The 26425-nt window shown below is 36.2% G+C and overlaps 1 protein-coding gene across 1 annotated transcript; it reads left to right on the top strand.

Annotated features, from left to right (window-relative positions):
* The first annotated feature begins 1153 nt into the window (after positions 1–1153).
* LOC140764534 (guanine nucleotide exchange factor SPIKE 1) lies at positions 1154–26319 on the top strand. The gene is made up of 31 exons (XM_073103135.1): positions 1154–1442; positions 2965–3054; positions 3428–3590; positions 3686–3810; positions 4121–4233; positions 4374–4429; positions 4542–4639; positions 4810–4947; positions 5230–5544; positions 6408–6701; positions 7693–7860; positions 7949–8140; positions 8214–8257; positions 9163–9232; positions 9411–9572; positions 10362–10469; positions 10664–10701; positions 13796–13940; positions 15045–15171; positions 17886–18079; positions 18930–19060; positions 19410–19485; positions 19626–19736; positions 20874–21056; positions 21341–21484; positions 22238–22411; positions 22494–22841; positions 22923–23255; positions 24433–24618; positions 24693–25667; positions 25804–26319. Exons 1-31 carry the CDS (start codon positions 1440–1442, stop codon positions 26056–26058), a joined length of 5559 nt encoding a protein of 1852 aa, XP_072959236.1. The 5' UTR covers positions 1154–1439; the 3' UTR covers positions 26059–26319.
* Positions 26320–26425: the final 106 nt, after the last annotated feature.

The following is a 26425-nucleotide window of genomic DNA, read 5'->3' on the forward strand; positions in this document are numbered from 1 at the left end:
AATATTTTTAAAGCTATATATTGTTACCAGTATCATAGTACAAGAAAATTAGTTTTGATATTTTATAAATTTTAATGATAATTATGTAAAAAAATATTATTATTTGCTGCATGGCTTCATGGGTGCTTGGAAGTTGGAATTACGCAACCCATCATGCACATGGCGGCTAATAATGCCTGTGATCATCTCGAGCAGTAGTATAACTTACACAAGGAGTAAAACAGACATCAAATTAACCTTTTCTAACTAACAACTAATCCTCCATTTACATTTAATATTAATACAACAATCTCCACATCATTTCATCCATTGTACGCAACCGTTACCGAATCACGTGCAACTCACATGCACACCAACTCGGACCAAAAAAAACACCATGTACAAATTTTAATTGGCTGCCGCACGATTTCCAAGGCTCTCTCTCTCCTCCTCACTCTTTTCGAAAACTGACACCCAGATAAGTCTCCGGCAAGATTCTCCGAGAAACCCGCCTTCCGGTTCGAACCGGGCTTTGTTTACGTCCTTCCAGCCCCGGTTCCAAAACCCGAACCGGTATCCCCACGACACCGAACCGCCTGTTATAGCACGAGAGCACAGAAGCGAAACGGTACCTTTTTCTTTCACATGAGCATGGGCCCACGGGAGGCCAGAGAAGGTTTTCCTACGCCTACCGCATAACTGCACAAAAAGCTATTAATAAAAATAAAATGTAGAGTGTATTTAAAAAAAAAAAATCTAAAATAATTATTCTGTTATAATAAGCTCTTTTACTCATTTATTTCTAATTTTATTTTTCAACTCTGGTAGTTAATTGGGCCCACTTTTAATCTGAGAAAGATCAGAGGCAGAAATGAATGAGATGTGGTAAACTAACTATAGCCACCAGTAAGTTGTGTAGTTATTTGGAAGTAATTGAGTATACACAGCTGTATCCAGGTTGGTGGGGGGTTTTTTTTGCTGGGGTTTGAAGGGATTAAGCGGAGAGCAGTGGAGTGGGGGACAGAAGCACTCTCTAACTTTGGGTACAAGTATAAATTATTTAAATTATGGCTTTCGCACTGTACTCCTCCTACTTGTACCCATTAAAATTATCGTTTTAAATATACTTCTCTAGGTGGATAAAGAATTTCTTTTTATTCTTCTTTTTTTTTTCCCCCTATCTCCTCTTACCTGCTTCTCTCCTCCTCACTACCAAACCCTCCTCCTCCAAGAAGCAGCGGAGGGAAAGAGAGAGATTAGGGGGGAGAGAGAGGGTGGGGGGGGAGAGAGAGGGAGCAGTGTCCTCGCGTTTCATTGTCTCCATTCTTGGCGTCGAGAGGGATCCGGAAATCCTAGGGTTTCCGTATTTGGTAAGGTTATTGATCTTGGATCTGGTGGAGTTGATGCCATAGGGAGATCTTGAGCTCCGCGAAGCTTCTTTTCGCCCTCGCTTGTTCACAATGGTACGGTTCCTGTCCATCTTCGATGCTCGTGTCTTCCTTTAGTTGGGTTTGTACTTGGCTCTGAGCTTCGGAGTGTGGCAAGATTCGATCTAGATGTAGGAATTGCGCTGTTTCTTTTGGTGTTTTCCTTTCTTTCTTTAATCCGTTGGTGATGATTGAATAGCGGTTAGTGCGCTTTCTTTGCTCAGGAGGGCAATGTAGCTTTCCGTTTGATGTTCTTGATGCTAGAGTTGGTATAGAGTAGTGGAGCGGTTTTACTTTATTGAAATGTAGGGTTCCTTGTATTTATTAAACAACTCGTAATACTTCGTTTTCCTCTGTTATTACTTATTACTGTGGTTTGATCAATTATGTACCTTTTTTAATCTTGAATTTATTCTTATCTTACAGCGAATCACAATTACTTTTCTTCTGTAGCAAAGAAGAGGCCATGAATAGAACCTTCAGGCTTTCTCCTCCCTTTTTAATAAGCATCAAATAGAATATATAAAAGTAGAGATGAAAAAGAAGAATTTGAGTACCATCTATAACAATGACATCTCTTTAGTTCCGAAGTATACATGTGTTTACAATGTGAATACTAAGAGATAGATACTGGGACTTTGGCCATATATATTCTTGGTTGGACATGAAATTTGTGGGTCATGAAGGCTATTCATATTTGCCTTCTCTAGATCTTATGCATTATCTGATCACATGCTCTAAAGTCTAAACAATGCTTATAGGATGGTCTAATATCTCGAAGGAAACTTTTGCAATTTATTTGGTTAGCTTCAATATTTTGCCATAAACTCACTCATCCAAGCTAATGTTATGCTATTTGGCTATTTCCTATAGGTAATTAACCACCTGTTACACCTGCATTTGCAAATCTCTTATGTTGGAGCTTCCTATAGTTTTATTGCCTAGAAGGTCAAGTATTAGGTCTTTCGCCATGTGCGTCTCAGACTTACTATGTACTCTTAAACAACAACAACTAACGGAAATGCCTAGAAAATCAACTACTAGATCATTTGCCTTTAAAAAACTACTTATATGGGCACAGTAATTTAGTGCGGAAAGCACCACCGCTATTCAGGACCTCTGGAGCTCCTTATTGAAAGCAATAATTGCTTCTCAATATACTGTTGCCTGTTGCTTTGAAATAACCTTTTGTGGTCAACATATTTGAAAGTGCAGATATCTTCATCTTTGGCAACCATGCTCTATACCTGACTACATTTCATAATTACACCAAAACGATAGCTTCTAGCATGTCATTTGACCACACTGTCGTAATAAGCTTCTAGCATGTTATTTGACCACACTATTGTAATAATGGATTGAATTTTGACTTTCATAAGGTGATATTAGTGGACTGCTAGCTATTATCATCGGAAGTCTTGTATACTAAATTATTTTGCTTAATTGTGCACATTTTCTTCTTAAAATTTGGTTATGCTTGTGGATTTCGGTTGGGTATGTTACTTTTGTTCTCGTAATGATATGATGGAAGTCACAAGTCACTTAAATTACATTCCAGGCTATGGAAGAATGCGCATCATCAGAAGGGCATCGATTTAGAAGAATACCTCGCCAATTATGCTCTGCTAGTTTGGAACTTGACCCATCGGTATGATTCCTCATTAATCAAGAATGCTCTGTGTAGGTGATGTGTTTGTGATGATCTTTCCTCCATAAACTGCTTTTCTTGTTCTGTTGCTTTTGCACTGTGAAGTGATATGACCAAGAATCCTAGCTTGATATGCTCTAGGTTTTCTCTTCTGTTATCTCTAAGTGTTCAAGTCAATACATTGTTGTGTAATAAATTTAAACTGGGTCTAACACCATTGGAATTAAAAACCTGATCTTAACACAGTCATGATGTTGGTGAAATATTTTATTTCTTGTAAGCAGAAGCTATCAAGCAGCTTTTACATGACAGAAGAGCATTTTAAATTCTCTTAATAGTCGCTCATGTTCGTGGTGTCTCCTTATGCTCTCAGTTGAATGAAAATTTGGAGCAATGGCCACATCTAAATGAGTTGGTTCAGTGTTACAAGGCTGACTGGTTGAAGGATGAAGGTAAATATGGGCATTACGAGAATGTTGCAGCAACAAACTTTCAAAACCAAATTTTTGAAGGGCCAGATACCGATATAGAAACAGGTGATGATTGGATGCCACCGTGCTACCAGCTGTCCTTTTTTCCTTTTTGATAAAATGTTGACTCATATGCTTTGATCTAATGTACTTGGCCACAGAAATGTGTCTTGCCAATGTAAGGCATTCCAAGAATGAGGATGCTACTGAAGATCATATTCCTAGTACCTCTGGAAGGCAGGCTTCTGATAATGGACTATATGTTCCATCTAGAGTTCTAAATATGGTACCTACTAAAACTTCTACTTTAAATCTAATGCCACATTGTAGATGCTTTTGCATAACCATCTTGCAAGTTTGTGTCTTCATGCATGCATAGACAGCCTAGAGGAAATGACGTATTGCAATTATATTAGTACAAATGCTATGCATCTTCAATTTACTTGAGTTGTTTCATGGCATCTTTTGAACAATATTTTATAGTTTCCTAAAACGTTCTTTCTTTCTTGTTTCACAACCAGTACGATTGAGATACGCTGATCTTTGTTCATTCTCTATTGCACTTTCTTTAATATAATGTTGTCATGCTTTTCCAGCACTATGGCGAGTCCTCATTGCCTGCATATGAGCCAGCATTTGACTGGGAAAACGAGAGGTCTTTGATTTTTGGACAAAGGATGCCTGAAACTTTTACAGCACAATATAGCAGGTTCTAAAACACCTTAAGTTTTGCACTTTTTATCAGAACTATCAGAATCTTATTCATTAGTGATTTTCACAGCTTCTTGCTTCTTAGCTAATTTGCTATTTGACCTTCCTGTTATTGCTAACTCCTTCTCATGGATTCAGCGGATTGAAGATAACCGTCAAGGTATTATCTTTGTCGTTTCAAGCTGGATTAGTTGGTAAGTAATATCAAAGAATTTATCTTATTTATGATGCATATATGTTTCCTAATTGTCTCTTCATGTTTTTTGGTAGTTAATGCTCTAACAGTTTGACATGTACCTTGTCCAGAGCCCTTTTCTGGTACAATTTGCTTGTATAATAGGGAGAGGAGAGAAAAATTGTCAGAGGACTTCTATTTTCGTGTTCTGCCATCAGAATTACAGGACGTAAGATGCATCTACCGTTATTTGTTCTTTGATATATCTTTCCAATGATGTAAACCATCCAAGAAAATAAAAATAATTACACCCTTTTGCTCTTTTTCATCTTTGCTCTTGCTTTCTTTCCTTCTTTAAGGCAAACTGAATTATGTTTCCATTTTTTTTTACTTTGATAGGTTACTGTTTCTTCAGAACGCCGGGGTATTTTCTCCTTAGATATTCCTTCATCATCAGTTTGCCTTCTCATTCAGCTGGAAAAGCCTGCTACAGAAGAAGGAGGAGTTACTCCATCAGTTTATTCTCGCAAGGAGCCTGTAATTTACCTTATGTTGCCTCAACATTTTATATTTCTGTGTGCATTCCTCTCAGACAGTCATATTGCAGTGTGACTGGAGGACTTTCTTGTTCTTATTCTCAACTCTTTAGGCATTTCAAGTTTTATTATTTTCCAGTCAATGCATGTCCCTCAATAATCCAACATCCTGCATCATTCCAAATTTATGATTCCAATAATGAATTTGCTTTGTTTTCAATCATTATGATTCCTGCATTGTTTATAAAAGTTCCATCTAATTATTGTTTTCTTTACATTGTAGGTACACTTGACAGAACGGGAAAAACAAAAGCTGCAAGTGTGGTCTCGAATTATGCCCTATAGAGAGTCGTTTGCTTGGGCTATCATTCCACTTTTTGAAAATAACAATGCTACAGTGGCCGGTGGTGCTGCCTCTCCTAGTAGCCCCCTAGCATCTAGTGTATCTGGCTCAAGCTCCCAAGACAGTTTTGGTGAGCCTAATTCCAAATCTACTTTGGATGGCAAGCTGGCCCATTATTCAAGTGGAAGCTCAGTAATTGTAGACATTTCAAACTTGAATAAAGTCAAAGAAAGCTATACAGAGGATTCACTTCAGGTGACTGAAATTCCAGCTGAATTATTTTTCTTAACTTGCCGACCATTTGCAACTGGAATTAAAAAGCATCAGATAAATGGGCTGCACTGCTGCAGGATCATGTCTAAGGAGAAACTTTGTGCTTTGAGATCTAAAATGTTCTGGTAGTTAATGACTGGCAAATCAAGAGATAACTAAAACCAATGTCATCCTTCTAAATACAACTCTAATATATATCCAACTATCAATCATTTTACTTTATTGTAACCTTTTTGGTTGTGCTATGAGATCTTAACTGTACAAAATTACTTGCTATTAACTGGTATCCTATAATAATCATAGTTGTATAACAGTAAATATTGGTCTAGTCCTTTAGATGTCCTTTGATCCAAATAGCACGTTTAACCAATTCCAAAGTACACAACTTTTGGCTTTCTTCTGAAGAACTATTGTTTGTACATGATCACATTTTAATTTCAGAAAACTACCTAAGCTTTGCACTATCACCATTTGCCTATATGTAGTGCTTCTATTATTTAACGACTTTTTAAGGTACCAATTTGCCTTGTTTGATATTCTTCATTACATTCGGAACCTCTATTTCTATTCTTTTATTTACTATGTGCCAATAAGTTTCATACGAGTGTCCAACCTAAAATTTTCCTTGCTACGGAGAATCCCAATGAATTTCTTATGTCCTTTTTGATGCTGTTGAGGTAGAAGTTTTCTGAACTAAGTAGTAACATGTAATTAAAGGGATATAATTAAAATTTGAAAACTTTCTTATACCTGGAGGATGCCAGACTTTGTTTGATGTTACCATTTCTTTGTCTTCGAATTTGGTTATCACAATGTTTTGATCCTTTTTATCTTTACTTCCTAAGGATCCAAAACGGAAGGTACACAAACCTGTGAAAGGTGTACTGAGATTGGAGGTTGAAAAGCTTCATGCAGCACATACTGATGCAGACAACATTTCTGAAGGGGGAAGTGTTATCAATGATTTAAATGATGCTGGAGATCGTTTTTCCGAACCCAGCTATGTAAAACACCATGGCAATGGTGTTGAGGGTCCTCGGAATGGTAATTTGAAGTACACTTCCATTGATCGGAGGGAACTGCACAAGAATGGCCCAAATTTAACTGCAGAGAATCATTCTGATTACAATTGTGATGATGTAAGTCCACATGACTAATAAATTAATAATCCTTTCTTACCTTTTGATTTTGATGTTATCTTCAACTAGAGGTGGTAAGTGGTAACACTTGCTATATGCTGCTTAAGAAAAACTTTTTCAATAAGTTATATGTGGGCAATACTTGTTGATGTGAATGCAACAGTTCTTTTAAAAAAAAATTACAATCATCTGCTAGTCTGCTATTGCTTTCTTGTAAGCTTAGCTTTGTACCAAATTGTGATGCCATAATAGCATATGTTATTTTGTCCAAGGACTTCATGAAGACTATGTAGGTCCATTTAGAAAGAAAGCAGCAGAAGATCTAACAGTATTTGAAAAATTAGAATGCCATTTCCAAAATGTAAGCATCATGCAATTTAGACAACTCTTAAGATGTAGAGAACTTTTTTATTAAGCTTGTGAACCATGAAAAAAACACTATCAGAATTGAATATTTTAGTTAGGTTTATGGATAATGGAATAAATTTGAACCATAACATTGTTTCAGTGACCAAGTTTGGGGTTGACAAATTTTGACCGTGACCTATGTACCAGTTTTAACTGCATGAGCAAATTGGGCTACTATAAGATACTTAGAGGATTGGGTTGGGTTGGATAAGGCCAATCTATTAAAGATTGGGTCCTGCTTGATTTTATTTCTTACATGTTATGTCAGTTGGATTGTAGTAGGCGCGCCTGTTATATATTTACAATTTGCATCTCCTCTCTATTCCATCTCTCTCCGGACATCATCACACATTCCTTAACACTACCTAGCAATTTTTTCTTCTACCTGCCTGCTCTTTTGACTTGTGACAGCGAGCTTCCTTTTGCTTAATCTTAAGGAGTTTATAATATTTCAATGACTAGCATGCATTAGCTTACACCTGAAAGAGCATTAGCATGAATTATGAAAATTCACTTCTATAATCTATTTGCCTTCTTTTCTCAAATTCTCAATAGTACGGATTGGTGACTTTGGAAATTGCAGTTTCAAGCTTTTGATTTCCGCACGATGACTCGAAGTGAGCCATTTTCACAACTTTTTCATTGCCTTTATGTGTACCCCTTGACCGTTAGCTTGAGCCGCAAAAGAAACTTATTTATACGGGTGGAACTAAGAAAGGATGATGTTGATGCTCGTAAGCAACCATTAGAGGTGTGTCTCTGACATGGCATAAACATTTTTAGTTGAAGTGCTATCTTATGATTTCTTAACCTGATATATTGCTTTTTTCTTGAGGCAGGCCCTTCATCCAAGAGACCCAGGTACATTGCTTCAAAAATGGGCTCATACGCAAATTGCCATTGGTGCTAGAACAGCCTGCTACCATGATGAGATTAAAGTCTGTCTTCCTGTTCTTTTGACACCCCAGCACCATCTTCTGTTCACCTTTTTTCATGTTGACCTCCAAATGAGACTTGAAGCTCCGAAGCCTGTATGTCTAAAACTCGATAAACATTATATGCATATTTATTTGCTGATATATTGACACCATGCTCTTTTTGCAGGTAATTTTAGGATATGCTGTACTTCCGTTGTCCAATCACATTCAGTACGTATTGCCATATTATCTGAAGTATCCCTTTCTTTTTCTTCTTGCATACCTCATAGTGAACTTGAATTTACGAATGTGACCCGCTGGGTTTTTTTCTATTTATTTTCAAACCAACTTTGCTGAAGTTCGTTTTTTGCATTTCTTTTTTTAAAGGAAGTAAATAGCTGGCGGTTATAGTGAGATCAACATACCATTAAAGGTGATTGAGAGTAGGATTGTGTAGATGGACCTTGCTGCACCCAACTGTTGACATCCACATACATACATGCTCATGCACATGTGTCTTATTGATAGATCCATATGTATGTGTGTATATTGCTATCTATATCTGTGTCTCTTTGTTTATATGTTTGATATTTTTTAAGAGGATCAAGACCTCACATCTCAAATTAAACCCATTCAAAATGTGTCTAACCCAAGATCCACACCTCTGAAAATTGTGTGGTACAAATTGGAGTTCATGGACAATAGTACTCGTGTATCATATTTTCCCACATGAACCATTTTGTTTGTCAATGTGATGATTATTGTTAAATTTGCAGCTTCTGCCAAAAGTTTACCAAACTACTTTTTGATTAATTAATGAATTTCAAGGCGTCATGTAGGATAGGGAGTAATAAGGCAGTTTTTTGTATATTGCTCGAGTTCTTTTCTTATGTCAACATTGAGTTGAATGTTGCTGTTAGTTTCTGCTATATGATATAGATATAAATATGCCAACTTTTTCTTCTGACATAAGTGCGGACTGACATTTTAAATGTTGTTTCAAGTTTTCATATGTTCTTACATAATGAATCTCTTGGTTCTTTTTTTTTTTTCGTAAGTTACTTGCAACAGTTTCTCTGATGAATTCGTATTGAGTTTAATAAACAGTGAGGTGCACAATTCATGTGCTTTTACAGGCTGCAATCTGATGTATCTCTACCAATTCTGAGGGAGCTGGTTCCACATTATCTTCAGGACAGTGGGAAGGTACACTATCATCCGTTATTTTATTCTTTTTGGTTAACACACCAGCTAACATATATATAATATATGAAATCCCTTGTTTTCATATATTTCTATGCACAATTATTTTGTTGCCATGATGGAATTTGATAGATGAAATTTGGTAAATCCATAATAAGTATGAAATTTACTTATCTTGCAGGAGAGGTTGGATTATCTGGAGGATGGGAAACATGTCTTCAAATTACGTTTAAGGCTATGCTCTTCGTTGTTTCCAGTCAATGAACGAATAAGGGATTTTTTTCTAGAGTATGATCGTCATACCCTCCGTACAAGCCCTCCTTGGGGTTCTGAACTTCTTGAGGTACTACTTTTTGTCGACGATAAATTTTTCTGAGGTCTCTGGTACTAATAGCTGCATTTATGCTTTACAATTGGAGTTGAAGTAAGTATTATGTTACCAAATATAGCTCACATTCTGTTTGTTATTTGTTTAAAATCCTCGGTGTTGATTTTGTTTTGAGAATACACATGAGTTTCTGAAGTGATTTGCAATTTTCTTCTTCTGTAGCATTCTAAATGAACTTTGTTTGTTGCTATCTAGAGTCTAAATAGTGGTATCACATTTAGACTACAAAGTTGCTATTTTCCACTTTGACAGGTAACATTATTGTCCGCCTTATCATCCATCATATTTGCTTGCCCCATTTATATTTTTTGATCTGTCCAACATTTTGACCGTAAAACATTGCCTTTTAACCTTAACTACAAAATCTTGGTGAGTGTATTTGCTGACCTATCTGGACAAGTTCTTTATTTTCAGTGAGCTGTGTTACTTTTGTCTCCCTTCGTTTAAATGTTAATCTCTTGGTAAGATAAAGAAACTTCTTTGCATTGTTTTAAGCACTGAATTCATCTTTTGTTTCTTTCTTGTTGGTCTGTGCTTTGAATGATATCTAAATCCTAAGAAAACCTAATTTCAAAAGTTATGCTAGAATTTGCCCCTTATTAAGCCATAATTGATTACTACTATTTCTCCAAGACATTTTTTTCTTTTATGGAAATGAAATGTTGTTATAGCCGTTTCTTTCAATCTTCCCACTTTCTGGAAATTTTGTGGTTTTGCTGATAATAGAAGAGACTGATATTGCAGGCCATCAACAGTTTAAAGAATGTTGAATCAACTGTCCTGTTACAATTTCTTCAACCCATCCTCAATATGCTTCTTCACCTTATTGGAGATGGCGGTGAAACCCTTCAGGTTTTGTTGTTAGCTGAGTCTTTAGTTCCATAGAAGCTTTGTTGAAGTTTTAGTCTTTAACTGTTGAAATCTAAACCTTTCACTGTTATAGATGTTAGCATGTCTCCTGAATTGTTCATTTCTAATTGATTATACTTGATCCCTTTCTTCTTCTTGTTATCTGGCTATGTATTATCTTCCGTATCACCTTGTAGGTTGCAGCTTTTCGAGCTATGGTCAATATTTTAACCCGGTATGTTCTCAGATTTCACTACTTGCCTTACTTTACTGAATGTTTTTCTCTAAATGAATGGAGCAACTGGCCAACCATATTTTTCTTAACTATGATTCTAATTTGTATTTAAAGATAGCACGATGTATAACCATTTTATGCTTTCTATATGGGTCAAAAAGGCAAAAGAAGAACAGGAGATGGAGAAACAGTAGCATATCTTCTAAATAACCTTAAATTGGAAATAAATATGAGTTATTCTTGGAAACCTACCATAAATCCATTTGACTTGTTATTTCATGACCGATATTCTTTAGAAAGATATTAGGTAAAATATTCACCGGCCATCAATTGAATAGTGGAAGGTTTATGGACTAGGGGTGAAAACGGATCGGATACGGATTGAATAGTGGTCAACCCATATCCGGATCCATATTTTGTCCGGATACGGATATTTGACGGATAGCAAAATTTAAAACCATATCTTAATTAAACGGATACGGATAATTTTTGAATAGAGGATCGGATTTTAAACGGATATTTTGAATTTAAAATAATTATAATATTTTATTTAGATATAATTAACACAAAATTATTAAGAGTTTTACGACAAATAATTTTTTTGTATGTCAAATTTATAAAATTAGAGAAATTAATCTCTATAAATAATATATAATGTATTATTAGTAACAATATTAATACTTACTATTTAAATAAGCAAACTAAAAATTGTAAATCATTTAAAAAAATATGTGGGTAAAGGGATATCCGATATCCTTATCCGAATCCGAAAAATATATCCGATCTGTATCCGAATCTGTATCCGAATTTTTTTCAAAAATTCTATCCATATCTGAATTCGTATCCGAATTGGATAGAAATTTTTTATCCGAATCCGATCCGAATCGGGTCGGAGTTAATCTAACCCATTTTCAATGTATGCTCATAAACTTATATGTGGCACTAGAAGTTGGGTATGAATATATGGAAATGTTAAACTGTTTCATGTTCTGTGTTGCATTATCTAGAAAATTGATGCCAAACTAAGAATTTTCTGTTTCACAAATATTTTAGGTCCTATATTCTAGCACATACTACTTTAAATTATTTTATTTTATTTGTAATTGTCTATGATACATTGTGTTATACTAAAGTGAAGCCCTTAGTATTGCACATGAAGAGACCTATATTTTTCATTCAAGTATCTACTAGCAAGGTGCTAGTCTACACATCTTGTGCCGGCTCGCCGGCGCAAAAAGGAGTGATAGGCTCTGATACCAAATAATAAGGCTCTGATACCAATGATAAGCTCTGATACCAAATTGATGGGATCTAGAACGAAAGATAGGCTACGCTAAGATTCCTTCAACATCTGAATTTATTACAAGAATCTGTCTGTGCAACCATGAGAAAATATTAGTCAGATATTCTTCGGTAGTTAAAAAATTACGAAACTAATTGGGTTGGATCCGTAACTTTCTGATTTACAACTTTCGTATTTACGCCCTTCGTAGATTCCAACTGTAGCAGGGACGAAAACACAGAATAACGTGGGTGATGATGGTGGTGATGGGTGGAGTGGATGTTAGGGTTATGAATGGGTATGGAGATGAGGGTGGATTGTGGAAGTGATTAAGGGAAGTAGACGAAGGGAACGAAGTGATCGATATTCCAAAGAAGAGGGGTGACTCGACAGACGAGATATTAGAAGCGAGGAGAAACCCTGCCAACGGTAGATGTGGAAGAATGATGAAGAGGGAGGAGGGAGGAGTCTAGAGAGAAGATAGGGGGTAAGAAATTAAGAATCCAATAGCATAATGAAGTTAGCTGCCATCCACATATTTATAGAGGTTAGTGAACAAGTTCTAAAACAATATGAAACCCTAATTCTAGAGGATTCCCGTCGATCGCGTTCGAATGCACTCAAAAAAACCCATTCTTTGGATTTGCGAATGCGACATAGGCGTTCGAACACGAGCGTTCGTACTCGTCCGACCGTATTCGAACGCACTATATGCGTTCTTTGTATTTGCGAATCTGATGCAGGCGTTCACAAGAGCGTTCGAACACGACCTACATGAATTTTATTTTAATGAAAATAAATACTTAATGCAATAAGAACAGATCCTAACTAAGTGTATCAAGGAGCCTTCCATATGATATAGAGAGGGGAGAGAGCGAGAGGAAGGGAGGGAGAAGCCCCTCCCCTGTACCATCTCTCTCTCTGCCTATTTGTCTCTTATGTGTCCCTCTGCCACCAACCATTCTTTGCGTCTTCCTCTTTTAGTGACAACACACTAGCATTGGTGGCACATCGTGTTCTGCACAGTATGTCTTGTTCAAGCAGCTTGCACTATGGGGTCGTACCATGATATTTTAAACCTTGTCTTCTAGTATTTCTATAATTCTATTTTCCTTTGAACTAGCTGGTTTTGGTTCCACTTTAGAACCTCAAGCCTAGGTTATCACAAGGATGGAGACTTCATTCTGTTATGATCAGTTCAAGTATCTAACAGCTGGTATTCTTTGAACTTGTAATTCTTTCCTTTGGTTTTCAGTCTGGTCCTAGTTGTACCGTCCCTATGTAGTGATAAACATCTATATTAACCTAACCATAGTATTTATTTTGCGAGATGAAGATTTCGTTCCTTTGTCTTGCAAATTTGCCCTTGTTTGGAATAAATGTTACTATAATCCATGTTGTCACTTTTTCTGATAGTTTCTGATTCATTGCTTTTAGGATTTTAACATCACTAATAACTAAAGTTAGGTGATATTGTTTAGCTAGTTTAATTATATGATAGAAGGGAATGCTAAAGGAATACTGCCAAAGTAATATAGCTTAAGAAAGTGCAAGTTGAAAACAATATTGAGTTTGAAAAAATAAGTGTCTACAGTGTTGATACTTAATTACTTATCCTTAACGATCAAAGATTGTAGTTCTCTGTGTAGTCCAACATGTTCTTCTTAACTGCAATATCCATACAATCACATGATCTTTCTTATTTCTCTTTTCAAAACCACCTTTTCATTTTGGTGGTTGTTTAATTACAATCTAACCTCATGCAGAAGATGGCCTTTCTATCTTATCTCTTCATGCTTTTGTTTCCTATAGGGTACAACAGGAGTCAACTGATGGTGCTGAAAGAAATAGGTTTCTTGTTAACTATGTTGATTATGCTTTCGATGACTTTGGTGGCCGTCAAGCACCCGTCTATCCTGGTTTATCTACTGTTTGGGGTAGCCTGGCTCGGAGTAAGGTAAATTTAACTATGTTTCCTTCAGTACAAGCTTGTATGAAATTTCTTTGCAGGCACCAATGCTGCTTGTCTTTATGCTATGGAACAGATCTATTGTTTCTACCATTTGTCAAAATGGAACTCTTTCATATCGCTAGGGCCTCTTTCAATTGTCAATACTGTTATATTAATAGTAAGAATCTTTTGTAACTATTGCTTGTTGCATAAAAGTTACCTTACAGTTATGTTGCTGAATACACACAAGCTGGCATGTCTTGGAATTCGACCTGCATTGGTTGATACAGTCGATGCAGGGAATTTTAATAATCATATTGATTAAAAATCTTTGAGGATTGCAATGTGGGATAAAGATGCAAATGACCTAGGTTTAATAGAAATGATCAACATGTCTATAAGATAAACAAAATGAACTTTAAGCAAGCGAAAGCTCCCCTTGGCTACCAACCAGCTTTGTTCTTGGACTGCAGTTTAAAAGAGGATGTTATCCCAAAAGTTTTTGATTGAAACTTGTATTGGATTTCGTAAATGTTTAATTAACCAAGTAACTTTGATGTAAATAACTTCCTAGGAGCTGACAAAAGAATATAAATGTTGATGCTCATTGCATGTCAAAGTTTGGTGAAGATCATCTGTAATAGTTACATGAATGATTATGTGCCAAAACTTTTAAGAGTAGATATTTAAATCTTCAATTCTGATTTAGTTGCTGGGGTTTTGTCACTGCAGTTGGTACCTTTCCTCTCTTTTTAGGGTTATTGTCTTTGTTTCCTGCAGATGTTGAGGGAATTGATATTTACACTGAGTTGCTTCCCTTAGATATTTTCACTCTAGTGTCCTTGTGCTGTTCACCAGCAATGCTTCTGCTAATCACCTAATGGTGTGATCTGTGCTGCTTCACCTGAGGTGGTTACATTAATTGCTGACTTAGCCCTATTTGGAACAATGCATTCAATATGACTGCTTAGATATTCATGCTAATTTAATAATTATATAATTTGAGAAATTTTGGTTGCTATGTATAATAGATAACAAGTAAATTGTTGGAAACAAATCTAACTGCATGGTAACATGTTAAGGTTGCTTCGATTTTTTTTTTCTTTTCAGGCTAAAGGCTATCGTGTTGGGCCAGTTTATGACGATGTGTTGGCGATGGCGTGGTTCTTTCTGGAGCTTATTGTGAAGTCAATGGCATTGGAGCAACGGCATCTTTTCTACCCTAATCTTCCATTTGGTAAAATTAACTTCGCAGAGCTACCTCTTTCAAATTTTTTTCTCTCATAGGGCAGATATAGCTTGAGTGTCATGTATAACCTTAATCATGAGGAATATCGTAATGCTTATGTCAACTTCCATTTTAATAAATCATCAGCTTTTCCTATTTGAATTAGCTTACAATGTATTGCTTTTTAATCCTGATTCATTTGCTACCCTCCATTTCATCTCCGCTGAAGTTCTTCTACCGCATTTACAACCTAGAAAAGTAGATTTTGTTCAAGCACCTCTCTAAAACCTCGTCTTTCATAGACATTCTAGTATGGGCATTTAATTTTAATCTGGCATCTTGTTTCAGGCACCAAATTGAGACCTATTAACTATGAACCCAAGTTATCTCATCTCTAACTTGGATGCTTCTTACTTCAGCTTTTGACTTCTTACTATGAACCTGAGCTATCTTATATTGCTTCAGCACTGTCCTTTTATTCTCAAAATATTTTTATGTTAACGAGTCTGTTATGGAGTGCATTGAATATTCTCGTATATGGGCATAATACTTTAAGTTTTATAAGAGTCCTCTTAATCACATTTAGGGGGTATCTCTGTGGTTGTTTCTGCACAAGTTTCTCTTGATTTGTACATTTATGAATTCAAGTTAACTTAATTGATTCTGTTTGAACTTTGACGAATCCACCTTATAGCATGTTTCATGTTGAGACATCTGAAGTTAAATTTTGACTATAAGTATCAACTCAAACAATTATAACAATACTTCGTATTAGCTAAAGTATAAGTTTTAGGAGCAAAAGGGCCACACTATAGAGAAATTAAGAAATATAAGCCCTTTCATTAATATCTTTGAGCTTATGCTGTGTAAGGATTGCTCAATTCTGGAACCGAACCTTTTGTATGATGTCCAGTGATTTATGGCTCTTAACTAGGGGATTCTGGAAGATAAATCTTCGCTAAATTGAGCTTGCATTACTGCTGCAAACCTTTTTGTTTAGGATGTTTTAGCAGTGAATTTAAGATTGACTTGGAAGATGCGAAAGTAGTATGGATTTTTGTTTTTTTTTTGTTTTTCATTTCTTTTGTATTTTTTGGGATACATGTGTGTAAATTCAGAGTGTAATTTTGTGTGATAGTAAGAGTTGGCTCTTGTATCAAAGAGGTCATGAGTTCAATGTCTTGGATGCGACCTCTTCAAAAATATAGGTAAGGTCATGTAAATCTTCCCTCCCAGGCCCTGCATGGCAGATGCCTCATGCACCCTTTATGTGGTGTCTAAGTTGACTTTTTTGTGACATTAGATGTGAGCTAAACTCGCTATTGTATTTTAGATATGCCATTACTTGATCATGTCAAAGCTGACTTCTATCATGAATATGTTTTACTGTGTCAAAAGTCTTACTAGTGTAGTTTGATATTAATTTGGTTTTGGCTTCAACCAAAGGTATAAAAGACATTCATGTCTACCTAAAGTGCTTAATCTGTAACATCCTATTGTTAACTGATAAGTACGACATATACCAAACTTGCATATCTCATTGCAACTTGTGGCAGCTATTCAATGGAGGAAAAATATGTCCACATTGTGGAATATGATGCCTTCAATGAAGGAGGAATATCCACATTATTCATTAGAGATTTCGGTTACACTCATATGCCGCTTGTGTTATGCCTTTTTTATGCTCTTATGCAACTCCTTTTGTCATATTTATCGTGTTCATGCTTTTGGGGGAATAGTCCTCTCACCTCAGTGAGTGTTTAGTAAGATGAGTAACTGTTGCACATTATATATGAAATTAAATCCTTGCATTTAACTTCTTTAATGTGACGTTGTGTACTATCAGGTTAACATAGTGTTAATGAAGGCATCTATACAACTAGAAGCATTGATCAAGATGGCCTAGGTTAGAAAAAGCTGCATGAAGGGTCGTTACATCTAATTGTGCATTCTAACTTTGTGGGCCAACTGTTAAATTTTTTTTTTTAGGCCTTGCAATTCATTGGTCAGGTATGCGGTGGAAATTTTCTGAGGAACAATAACTCAAATTTTCTCATCAGGATATTGACATGATTCTCATCTTCTTATACTGTAATTGAAGTCATGAAACATGTGTTGAGCAGCACTTGAATTGGTGGAATATATATGCTAATTGACAAAAAAGCCTAAGCAACCACCAAGATTCTTAAGACAAATGGAATGACTTCATTGTGGCCTGTTGGAATCTATAATTTATGTGTATATTTTTTATGTACAATGACATTGTATGTTTTATCTATTATCTAATATATGGTTACTTAATATCATGTTTGTGAAACTTGTACATACGTACTACTTTATATGAAGGTGGGAGGGAAGCCTGCAGTCATTACTCCATTGAGTGGCAGTTTTTGTACTCATCATAGTCAGGAACTCTTGATATATTGCTTGAACCCTACTTGTCACAAGTTATTAATTTCTGATGGTAATCTATTATATACTTCTTTTCTTTCTAACTAGCTTTCAAATTTTAGATGTATCATATGTATGTCATCGTTATTGAAGATATCAGCATTGTTTTCCGGTACTTCTAGGTCCTCGAAAATCAGAATATCTCCATATCTACCTTACATTTGTACATTTAAGTTTTACTATCAGTTCAGTAGCAGATATGTTTTTGAATTCTGCTTGTAGCGAATACTCTCATTTGCATTTGCATGCTGAGTAATGTTCGTTTCCTATAGGTGAGGATGTCCCCCCATTGCAGTTAAAGGAAGGTGTATTTCGATGTATCATTCAGCTCTTTGATTGCCTTCTGACCGAGGTTCACGAACGTTGCAAGAAGGGTTTAAGTTTGGCAAAGCGTCTAAATAGTAGTCTTGCTTTCTTTTGTTATGACTTATTATCGATCATTGAGCCTCGCCAAGTATTTGAGCTGGTATGAAGTTCACCTTATAGTTCCTTGATTTGAAAATTAATTTTATAATATGTCTACATACAGTTAAGCATTGTAATGTGTTTGCATAGTCTATGGATTTATATTTATATGATTGCATAAACTATATGATGCTTGACAAAATTTTCTGACAAGGAATGATTCTATGCTCGTCAAGGGTCTATCTTTTAAGGTCAAGATTCTTTCATTTTCTGAGGCAACTCTTGTCATCATCATTCTGTTCGGTGCTAATCAAAGCTAGCAATGTTTTTCCTCTTTTTTCTTATTTGATGGTTTGATTGTCGATTGATTAAAGTGCAGTAATATGTGGTAGTAGGAGCATATGCTTGAATTATATAGATAATCAATGGAAGGTGCTTCAGCAATAAGTTCAGACTCTTCGAATCAGCTGTGGATACATCATAATATCATATACAATGCTTGTTGCTTCTAATTGGACAAATTTACTATGTGAAGTATTCCTTAAAGTCTATTTGTGATAAACCAAAGTGCTATCAGCTCCGATCACCTGGATAACTTCTTGACATGACCTCTCAGCATTGTGGACAATGAAAATGTATTTGTGCTCAATCCTGCCATCTTTGCATAGCAAGTGGTCCTTTCTAGTTTCTACCTTAAAATGCCCATTTGACTGTATTTGATGTATACGTTTTCTTTTCTTTCGAGATTTCCTTTATTAGTTTGCATCTATCCTCTTATAGATAAGCCTGTTTAATTGTGACTATTAGTCATGTTTGCCATGATTAATGCAGTATATTTAACTGTCAAAGCAATCTTGTCTTTTATCTGCCGAAATGTGAAATGCACATAAATCATAATTGATGTGTTGCAGGTTTCATTATACATGGACAAGTTTGCTGGAGTTTGTCAGTCAGTTCTGCATGACTGCAAGCTTACCTTTTTGCAGATAATATGTGATCATGATCTTTTTGTGGAAATGCCTGGAAGAGATCCTTCAGATAGGTAATTAGTACTCCCTACTGTGCTTCCATTTAAACATGGCATGTGGGCAATATATTTAGAGAAATATGTAAATGTATCACCCATACCTAATAATGCATAGCCAAATTATACACCCATCTTCCTCTATGTGCTTGCTGATTTAAATGACTTCTTTAAAGTTTAAATGTCCTTGTGGTCTAACAATTTGGAATTATCTGGCTAATTATTTTGTGATGCAGATATCTATTTCAACTTTAAGAAATCGAATAGTTTTTTATGGGCTGTTTACTATCTTACACCTCTTCGCCATTGATCTTCACATTTTAAAGAGCTACATGATTATTGTGCTAATTCTTCCTGTATTGTACAGAAATTACCTTTCATCGGTTCTAATTCAGGAGATATTTCTGACCTTGGACCATGATGATTTATCACAACGTGCAAAAGTAAGTCTTTTTTGCTGGTCAAACTCATTTAATCTTGATTGTTTTGGTGCTTCTTGTGGTTGCAATCGTATGTCACCTTGTTTTGTCTCTTGCATTTTTAAGTTTCGAACTTCACAAATATTCTGTATCTTGGCATGTAGGCAGCTCGTATATTGGTGGCACTAATGTGCAAGCATGAATTTGACTCTCGATACCAGAAACGCGAGGATAAGTTATATATTGCGCAGCTGTATTTTCCCCTTATTGGACAGGTAAAGATAGATCATCTTAATTCTTTTTGTTCTGTCCTGCAAACATTTCATTTCTAGCCAAAATTTATCTTGTGCTAGTTTACATCATGTTCATATTTTTCCCTTTTTTACTTGACTGTAACAACTTGAAAATTTTAGTTTGCCATTCTATATTTTTTGAGAGAGAAGCCTTGTTTTGTTGGTGTATGTTACTTTTGATTTGATTTGAAGAAATAACACGGGAGGAAACTTTAGAAGTTTTATCAGGACGTCCTTGACTCTTCATAGTGGGACTGGCTGAAATACTATGGTGGATGGGGATTTTTGTGTCCCTGTACGCAGTGCTGGGTGCATGTCTCATGTCAGCAAGCTGTCGGCTGAGAAACCGCTTCGCACTGCAGTACAGAAGAGAGATAAGGTGGGAACCGGGTCAGCCTAGGTTAAATTAAATGGGATATCCAACCCTATCCGAACCGTTTTTCTCTTCGTTTTGTTTGTCATTCTCAAGTTAAAAGGAATATATCTATTTTGATTTGGAACATAAGTATTTAGGAGTTGAGGATCCATCTTTATCTCTTCATATTTCTCACTTATGTTTGATGGTGGCAGTTGATGTGGTGCAATCTTAAACTGTGAACTTGGACTTTAATCGGCACTGCTTCTAGCACAAATCAAATGGCCATTTTCCTTCGAATTGCAACTCTGGAAACTCTTTTATGGAAATCGTGTCTGGTTTGACTTTGGAAGTTTCAGCAGGTGTTAGCAGCATTAGTTTTTCATGGCTTAAGACAAATAAAATGCTATATAAGACATATTTGTAATATTAGAACAAGAGCAAAGAATATCCTGTGGATTGTAGATAATTTTAAGATATATTTACAGATTGAATTGTTGTGTTTATGTATGTCAAACCAGAAATCTTCTTAATATTTTTTAAGTTCTTTGAAGACCTGAACCTTTTTGACACATTGTTGAGTCGGAACTGTAGTTTGTTTTTAATTTAGTACTCTTTGTATTTATAATTCACTATTGGAATAAGTTCAGTATGAAGTGGCTGTAACCAATATTAAATTATTGTGCTTATGTAGCAACTGTGTTATTTCTCTGTACTTGTTGCTATATGCTGTTCTCTCCAAGAGGTATCTTCTTTCATTGCAGATACTAGATGAGATGCCTGTATTCTACAACTTAAATGCAGTTGAAAAACGTGAAGTCTTAGTTGTCATTCTGCAAATCATAAGAAACTTGGATGATGCATCCCTTGTCAAAGCATGGCAACAAAGCATTGCTCGAACAAGATTGTTTTTCAAACTCCTTGAAGAATGTCTTCTACATTTTGAGGTGTGTAGTCAAACAATATACATCAATTGATTCATTATAAATAATTAACAGTGTATGCACTAACAGCTCTATCTGTGCACAATCTTTGTCTATATATCTTGGTGGGCATGCAAGTCAAGAATTCACTTCCATTTGAAGTTGCTTCCTTAATTCTGCAATAATGTTTCACCCTCTTTCTTTTAATTCCTCTATTTTTAAAATAATATCTATTGCTTCTATTGTTGGAGTGGGGCTTGCTCTCTGTCGTTATTATTATTGCTCAATCTGTCAATAATGTGTTACAGCACAAAAAGCCTACAGATAGCTTGCTGATGGGATGTAGTTCAAGGAGTCCTGATGGCGAAGGACCTGTTTCTCCAAAATACTCTGATCGTCTTTCCCCAGCAATCCACACATATTTGTCAGAGGCATCACGCCAAGAAGTTAGAGTATGTTTTACTTTATTCAGTTATTAATACGTATTTCATTCTGTGCTTGAACAATATTAGGCCCATGCATTATTGTTTTACTCGGTTCTCGTTCTGTTCGTGTTACCTAGGATGCTTGCTTGCATGCAAACTTCACTCTGTTGAGCAGTTGTAATAAATAAAAGAATAAAATAAGCCAAATTACTCAAAATAGGTTTTTCATGTTTATAAATCATATTAAATATAAAGTTTTCTGTTGATAAAATTGTAACCCAGTAAGGATAAATTGCAAGTGGGGATATGCAATGCTACGATTTTTTTAAGATAAGCATGATATTTTGCATATTGGTACTGGTTTGATATACCCATCTAATATTTTGATATATATGATATTTTGATGAACATATAGATAAGTATATTATTTTTAGTACGTTTTTGGTGGTATATTAGTATATACATACATATATATATATATATAATTACATACAGACAGTGTTTTAGCCTTGCATATCATTATTCTTTAGAAATATGCCATTTTGGCGCATCAGTATCCACTTTCTGTGTACATGCTTGACAGGCTGTCATGCTATTCAGAATAATTTTACTGATTATGTTTTTGTTGATGCGAGTCCTTAGGCCTCTTAGTTTTAGGAGGTGTTATATTCTCAATTATTCAACAAGAACAACAATACTAAAAGCAATTGTGTAATCTTCTTGGTAATGCTGAATTTATGTCATTGGATCTCTAAACACTATCATTAATATCTAATGCAGCCCCAAGGAACACCAGAAAATGGATACCTGTGGCACAAAGTTAGTCCTCAGCTAAGCTCCCCTAATCAGCCATATTCTTTGAGGGAAGCTCTTCAACAGGCACAATCTTCTAGAATTGGAGCTACAACCAGGGCATTAAGGGAATCTCTACACCCCGTTTTAAGGCAAAAATTGGTATGTTTTATAAGGTGATTTAATTATATCTTTCTAAGGTGTTACTCATTGAACTGCTGCTTGACAATGCATCCGTCTTCAGGAACTCTGGGAAGAGAATCTCAGTACTGCTGTCAGCCTTCAGGTTTTAGAGATGACTGAAAAGTTTTCAGTTGCTGCTGCATCTCACACTATTGCTACTGATTATGCAAAGCTAGATTGTATAACATCAATCTTGACGGGTCTCTTTTCTCGTAGCCAACCATTGGCCTTCTGGAAAGTATTATTTCCAGTATTATACAATATATTTAATCTTCATGGTTCGGTACTGATGGCCAGAGAGAATGATCGCTTCTTAAAGCAAGTTGCTTTTCATCTTTTACGGCTTGCTGTTTTTCGAAATGATTCCATTCGGAGAAGGGCTGTTATTGGCTTGCAGATACTTGTTAGGGTAAGCCACTTCTATTGTCATGACATTCTTTTTCATATGCATGAAATACAATTCTGATGCAGATCTTCTCCTCATTTTCAGAATTCATTTTACTATTTTATGCACACAACACGGCTGAGGGTCATGCTGACAATTACCTTGTCAGAGTTGATGTCTGATGTACAAGTAACTCAAATGAAGTCTGATGGATCTCTTGAAGAGAGTGGTGAAGCTAAGCGTCTTAGACGATCCTTGGAAGAAATGGCAGATGAAGATAGGAGTGAAGAACTTGTAAAAGAATGTGGACTTTCTGGAAATGCACTTGAGGCAATTCCTGAAGGTTCAATGGATAATAGTTGGTCCTGGTCAGAAGTCAAACATTTATCTGAAGGTCTTCTTCAGGCACTTGATGCAGGTCTTGAACACGCCCTATTGGTAAGCCATGTTTTATGAGTTTATAAGGCATGGACTCCTAATATACTACAAAATTATATTCTGTGGTTTGCAAGTTTGTCGAATGTCCTCAACCAACAGTCGAACATTTAGGGGTTTGCTTTAACCTCTTGAAATCCAAGGAATTGGCATATAATAGGTTTACAAAGGCCCTACTTTTCTTTTTCCTGTTTCCTTTCGAAGCCATTTTTACATCTGCTGCAGAATATGGTGCTGATACAATGGGTAGCTGATTCATTTCAATGCTAGATTAAAAGTGCTAATTTTCTGACCCAGGTTTACATGTTTGATACATCCATACAATTATTACAGTTATTTTAGCTCCTTGTTTATGACTTTATTTGTGTATTTTTATAACCTTTGAAATGGATCTTTACATCTCACAAATCAGAAGCTGTATTTTATAAGTGAACCAAAAGGATTTAGATCCTGCCTTTTGATTTGATCAAGGAAGAATATGTATATATGCCATGGGATCTAATTCAACCATGTTTTGTGGTTTGTCTAACTCCAATATGTTTCTAATAGAAAACTCCCCTTATATGCCTCTTGCACATACAAGAAACATCCATAGTGATCTAAAGCACTTGGATTAAAGAAGAAAAAGCTCAAAGGCTAATAGACATAGGCTGACATCCATTCATCAAAGACTGTTCCCTTTCTCCTTAAACTAGCACATACACAGTTATGTCTGTGATGAGACTATATACATAAAAGTGTACTTATAGGATGACAACATGCTGGAGCAACTCATTGAAGATCTTTTTTTATGAAAAGAACACGTCTTTCAGTTTACATTGTGCACCTTTTCCTTCAATGTGTTTAGGTTCAAATTAAACTTTTTGCTGGATAAGCTCTATGGACTAATTTAGTGTAATTCTTGTATGCAATAATTTTCTGTTCATATAATTTTTATTTGCGTATAGAATCAGTGTCTCCTTGTGTGTATGGGTGTGGTTGTGTTTCTGAACTCGATCACCGGTAATGGATGTATGTTACTTTGTTTGCATGATTTATCAGTAATATGATAAATTGTTAAGAAATTGGCAAAGTGTAGTCCTTTTGGTTCATGTCCAACTTGAATATTCTACCAATGCGACATAGTACATGTTCTTTTTATTCAGACTTTGACACATATAAAACCAATTGTACTGTGCAGGCTTCTCTAGTGACTGTGGATAGATATGCAGCTGCGGAGAGTTTTTATAAATTAGCAATGGCTTATGCATCTGTTCCAGATCTTCATATAATGTGGTTGCTGCATTTGTGTGATGCACATCAGGAGATGCAATCTTGGGCTGAAGCTGCTCAATGTGCAGTTGCTGTAGCTGGTGTAATCATGCAGGTGATTCTCATGACCCTTGTAACTTGTTTTCATGGCATCTTATCTCACAGCGAGTTATTGTGCCACTCTGATAGGCCCTTGTTGGAAGAAATGATGCTGTCTGGACCAGAGAACATGTAGCTTCTTTACGGAAGATTTGCCCCATTGTCAGCGGTGACGTTACGGCTGAGGCATCTGCAGCAGAAGTTGAAGGATATGGTGCATCAAAACTTACAGTGGACTCTGCTGTTAAGTACCTTCAGCTTGCAAACAAGCTCTTCTCACAAGCCGAGCTCCATCATTTTTGTGCCAACATTCTGGAATTCATTATTCCAGTTTACAAAAGCAGACGGGCATATGGGCAGCTAGCTAAGTGCCACACTTCCCTCACAAACATCTATGAATCGATCCTTGAACAGGAGTCTAGCCCAATACCGTTCATTGATGCTACATACTATCGAGTTGGATTTTACGGTGATCGATTTGGAAAATTAGATAGGAAAGAGTATGTGTATAGGGAGCCACGTGATGTGCGTTTGGGTGACATAATGGAAAAACTGAGTCACATATATGAGTCCAGAATGGGAGGCAGTCACACACTTCACATTATACCAGATTCTAGGCAAGTAAATGCAGAGGAATTACAGCCTGGCGTATGCTATCTGCAAATTACAGCTGTAGATCCTGTTATGGAGGATGAAGACTTGGGTAGTCGGAGGGAAAGAATTTTCTCTTTATCTACTGGAACTGTGCGTGCTCGTGTCTTTGATCGCTTTTTATTTGATACTCCATTTACCAAAAATGGGAAGACCCAGGGTGGCCTGGAAGATCAGTGGAAGAGACGTACAGTGCTCCAAACTGAGGGCTCATTTCCTGCTCTGGTGAATCGGCTTTTAGTTGTTAAATCTGAATCATTAGAGTTCTCTCCAGTGGAAAATGCGATTGGAATGATTGAAACCAGGACAGCTGCATTGAGAAATGAGCTTGAAGAACCTCGAAGTTCAGATGGTGATCAACTCCCAAGGCTTCAAAGTCTACAAAGAATTCTCCAAGGCAGTGTGGCAGTGCAGGTAAGATAAATCTTCCTCACTGGTATTCATGCAGATTGTTTAGCTTATGAAAGATGAACTCATGTACCTACCCTTTCTTTCTTTATTTTCTCATCATGTTATAAATCTCACAAACTAGTTGTACCTTATGATGCAGGTAAACAGTGGCGTCTTAAGCGTATGCACCGCATTTTTATCAGGTGAGCCTGCGACGAGGCTCCGGTCGCAGGAGCTTCAGCAACTGATTGCTGCATTGCTTGAGTTCATGGCTGTTTGCAAACGTGCAATACGCGTACATTTTAGATTGATAGGTGAAGAAGATCAAGATTTCCACACACAGCTTGTCAATGGCTTTCAGTCCCTTACAGCTGAGCTTTCTCATTACATTCCTGCCATACTTTCAGAGCTCTGATAGTGTTTTTGAGTCGTGACATGTTAATATGATGCCATTCTTTTTAACTCGGTTTCTACGGCTTTGTTCATAGTCCAGTCAAATGTTTAGTTGTATATTTTGTTGCATCTCGTACATCTAGACAACACTAGCCTGGGCCTTTTTCAGTAGCTTCAGTATTTTTGGGTCTTGCTTGAGGTTTTATTCTGTAAAATGTGTATAATCCGGTTCTCCAGGGGAAGGTTAATTCAATGTAACATAAATTGGTCCTGTCCCATACCACTTTGTTTGAATATCTAGTACCGGTTCCTTCTTCCTGAAGTCGATAGAAACGAATCCAATTCTGCAGCTACTCGACCTGGATTAAAAACGATGAACCGTACTCATG

Source organism: Typha angustifolia, chromosome 8, assembly GCF_048772165.1.
Source record: "Typha angustifolia cultivar Huaian chromosome 8, ASM4877216v1, whole genome shotgun sequence".
Taxonomy (NCBI): Eukaryota; Viridiplantae; Streptophyta; class Magnoliopsida; order Poales; family Typhaceae; genus Typha; species Typha angustifolia.

What these genes read in the sequence shown, in the direction of transcription:
- LOC140764534 (XM_073103135.1), top strand. An exon ending in GACTTGAAGCTCCGAAGCCT is followed by an intron (nt 8,141 to 8,213) that starts GTATGTCTAAAA and finishes CTCTTTTTGCAG; the next exon opens with GTAATTTTAGGATATGCTGT. An exon ending in CATCACGCCAAGAAGTTAGA is followed by an intron (nt 21,485 to 22,237) that starts GTATGTTTTACT and finishes TATCTAATGCAG; the next exon opens with CCCCAAGGAACACCAGAAAA.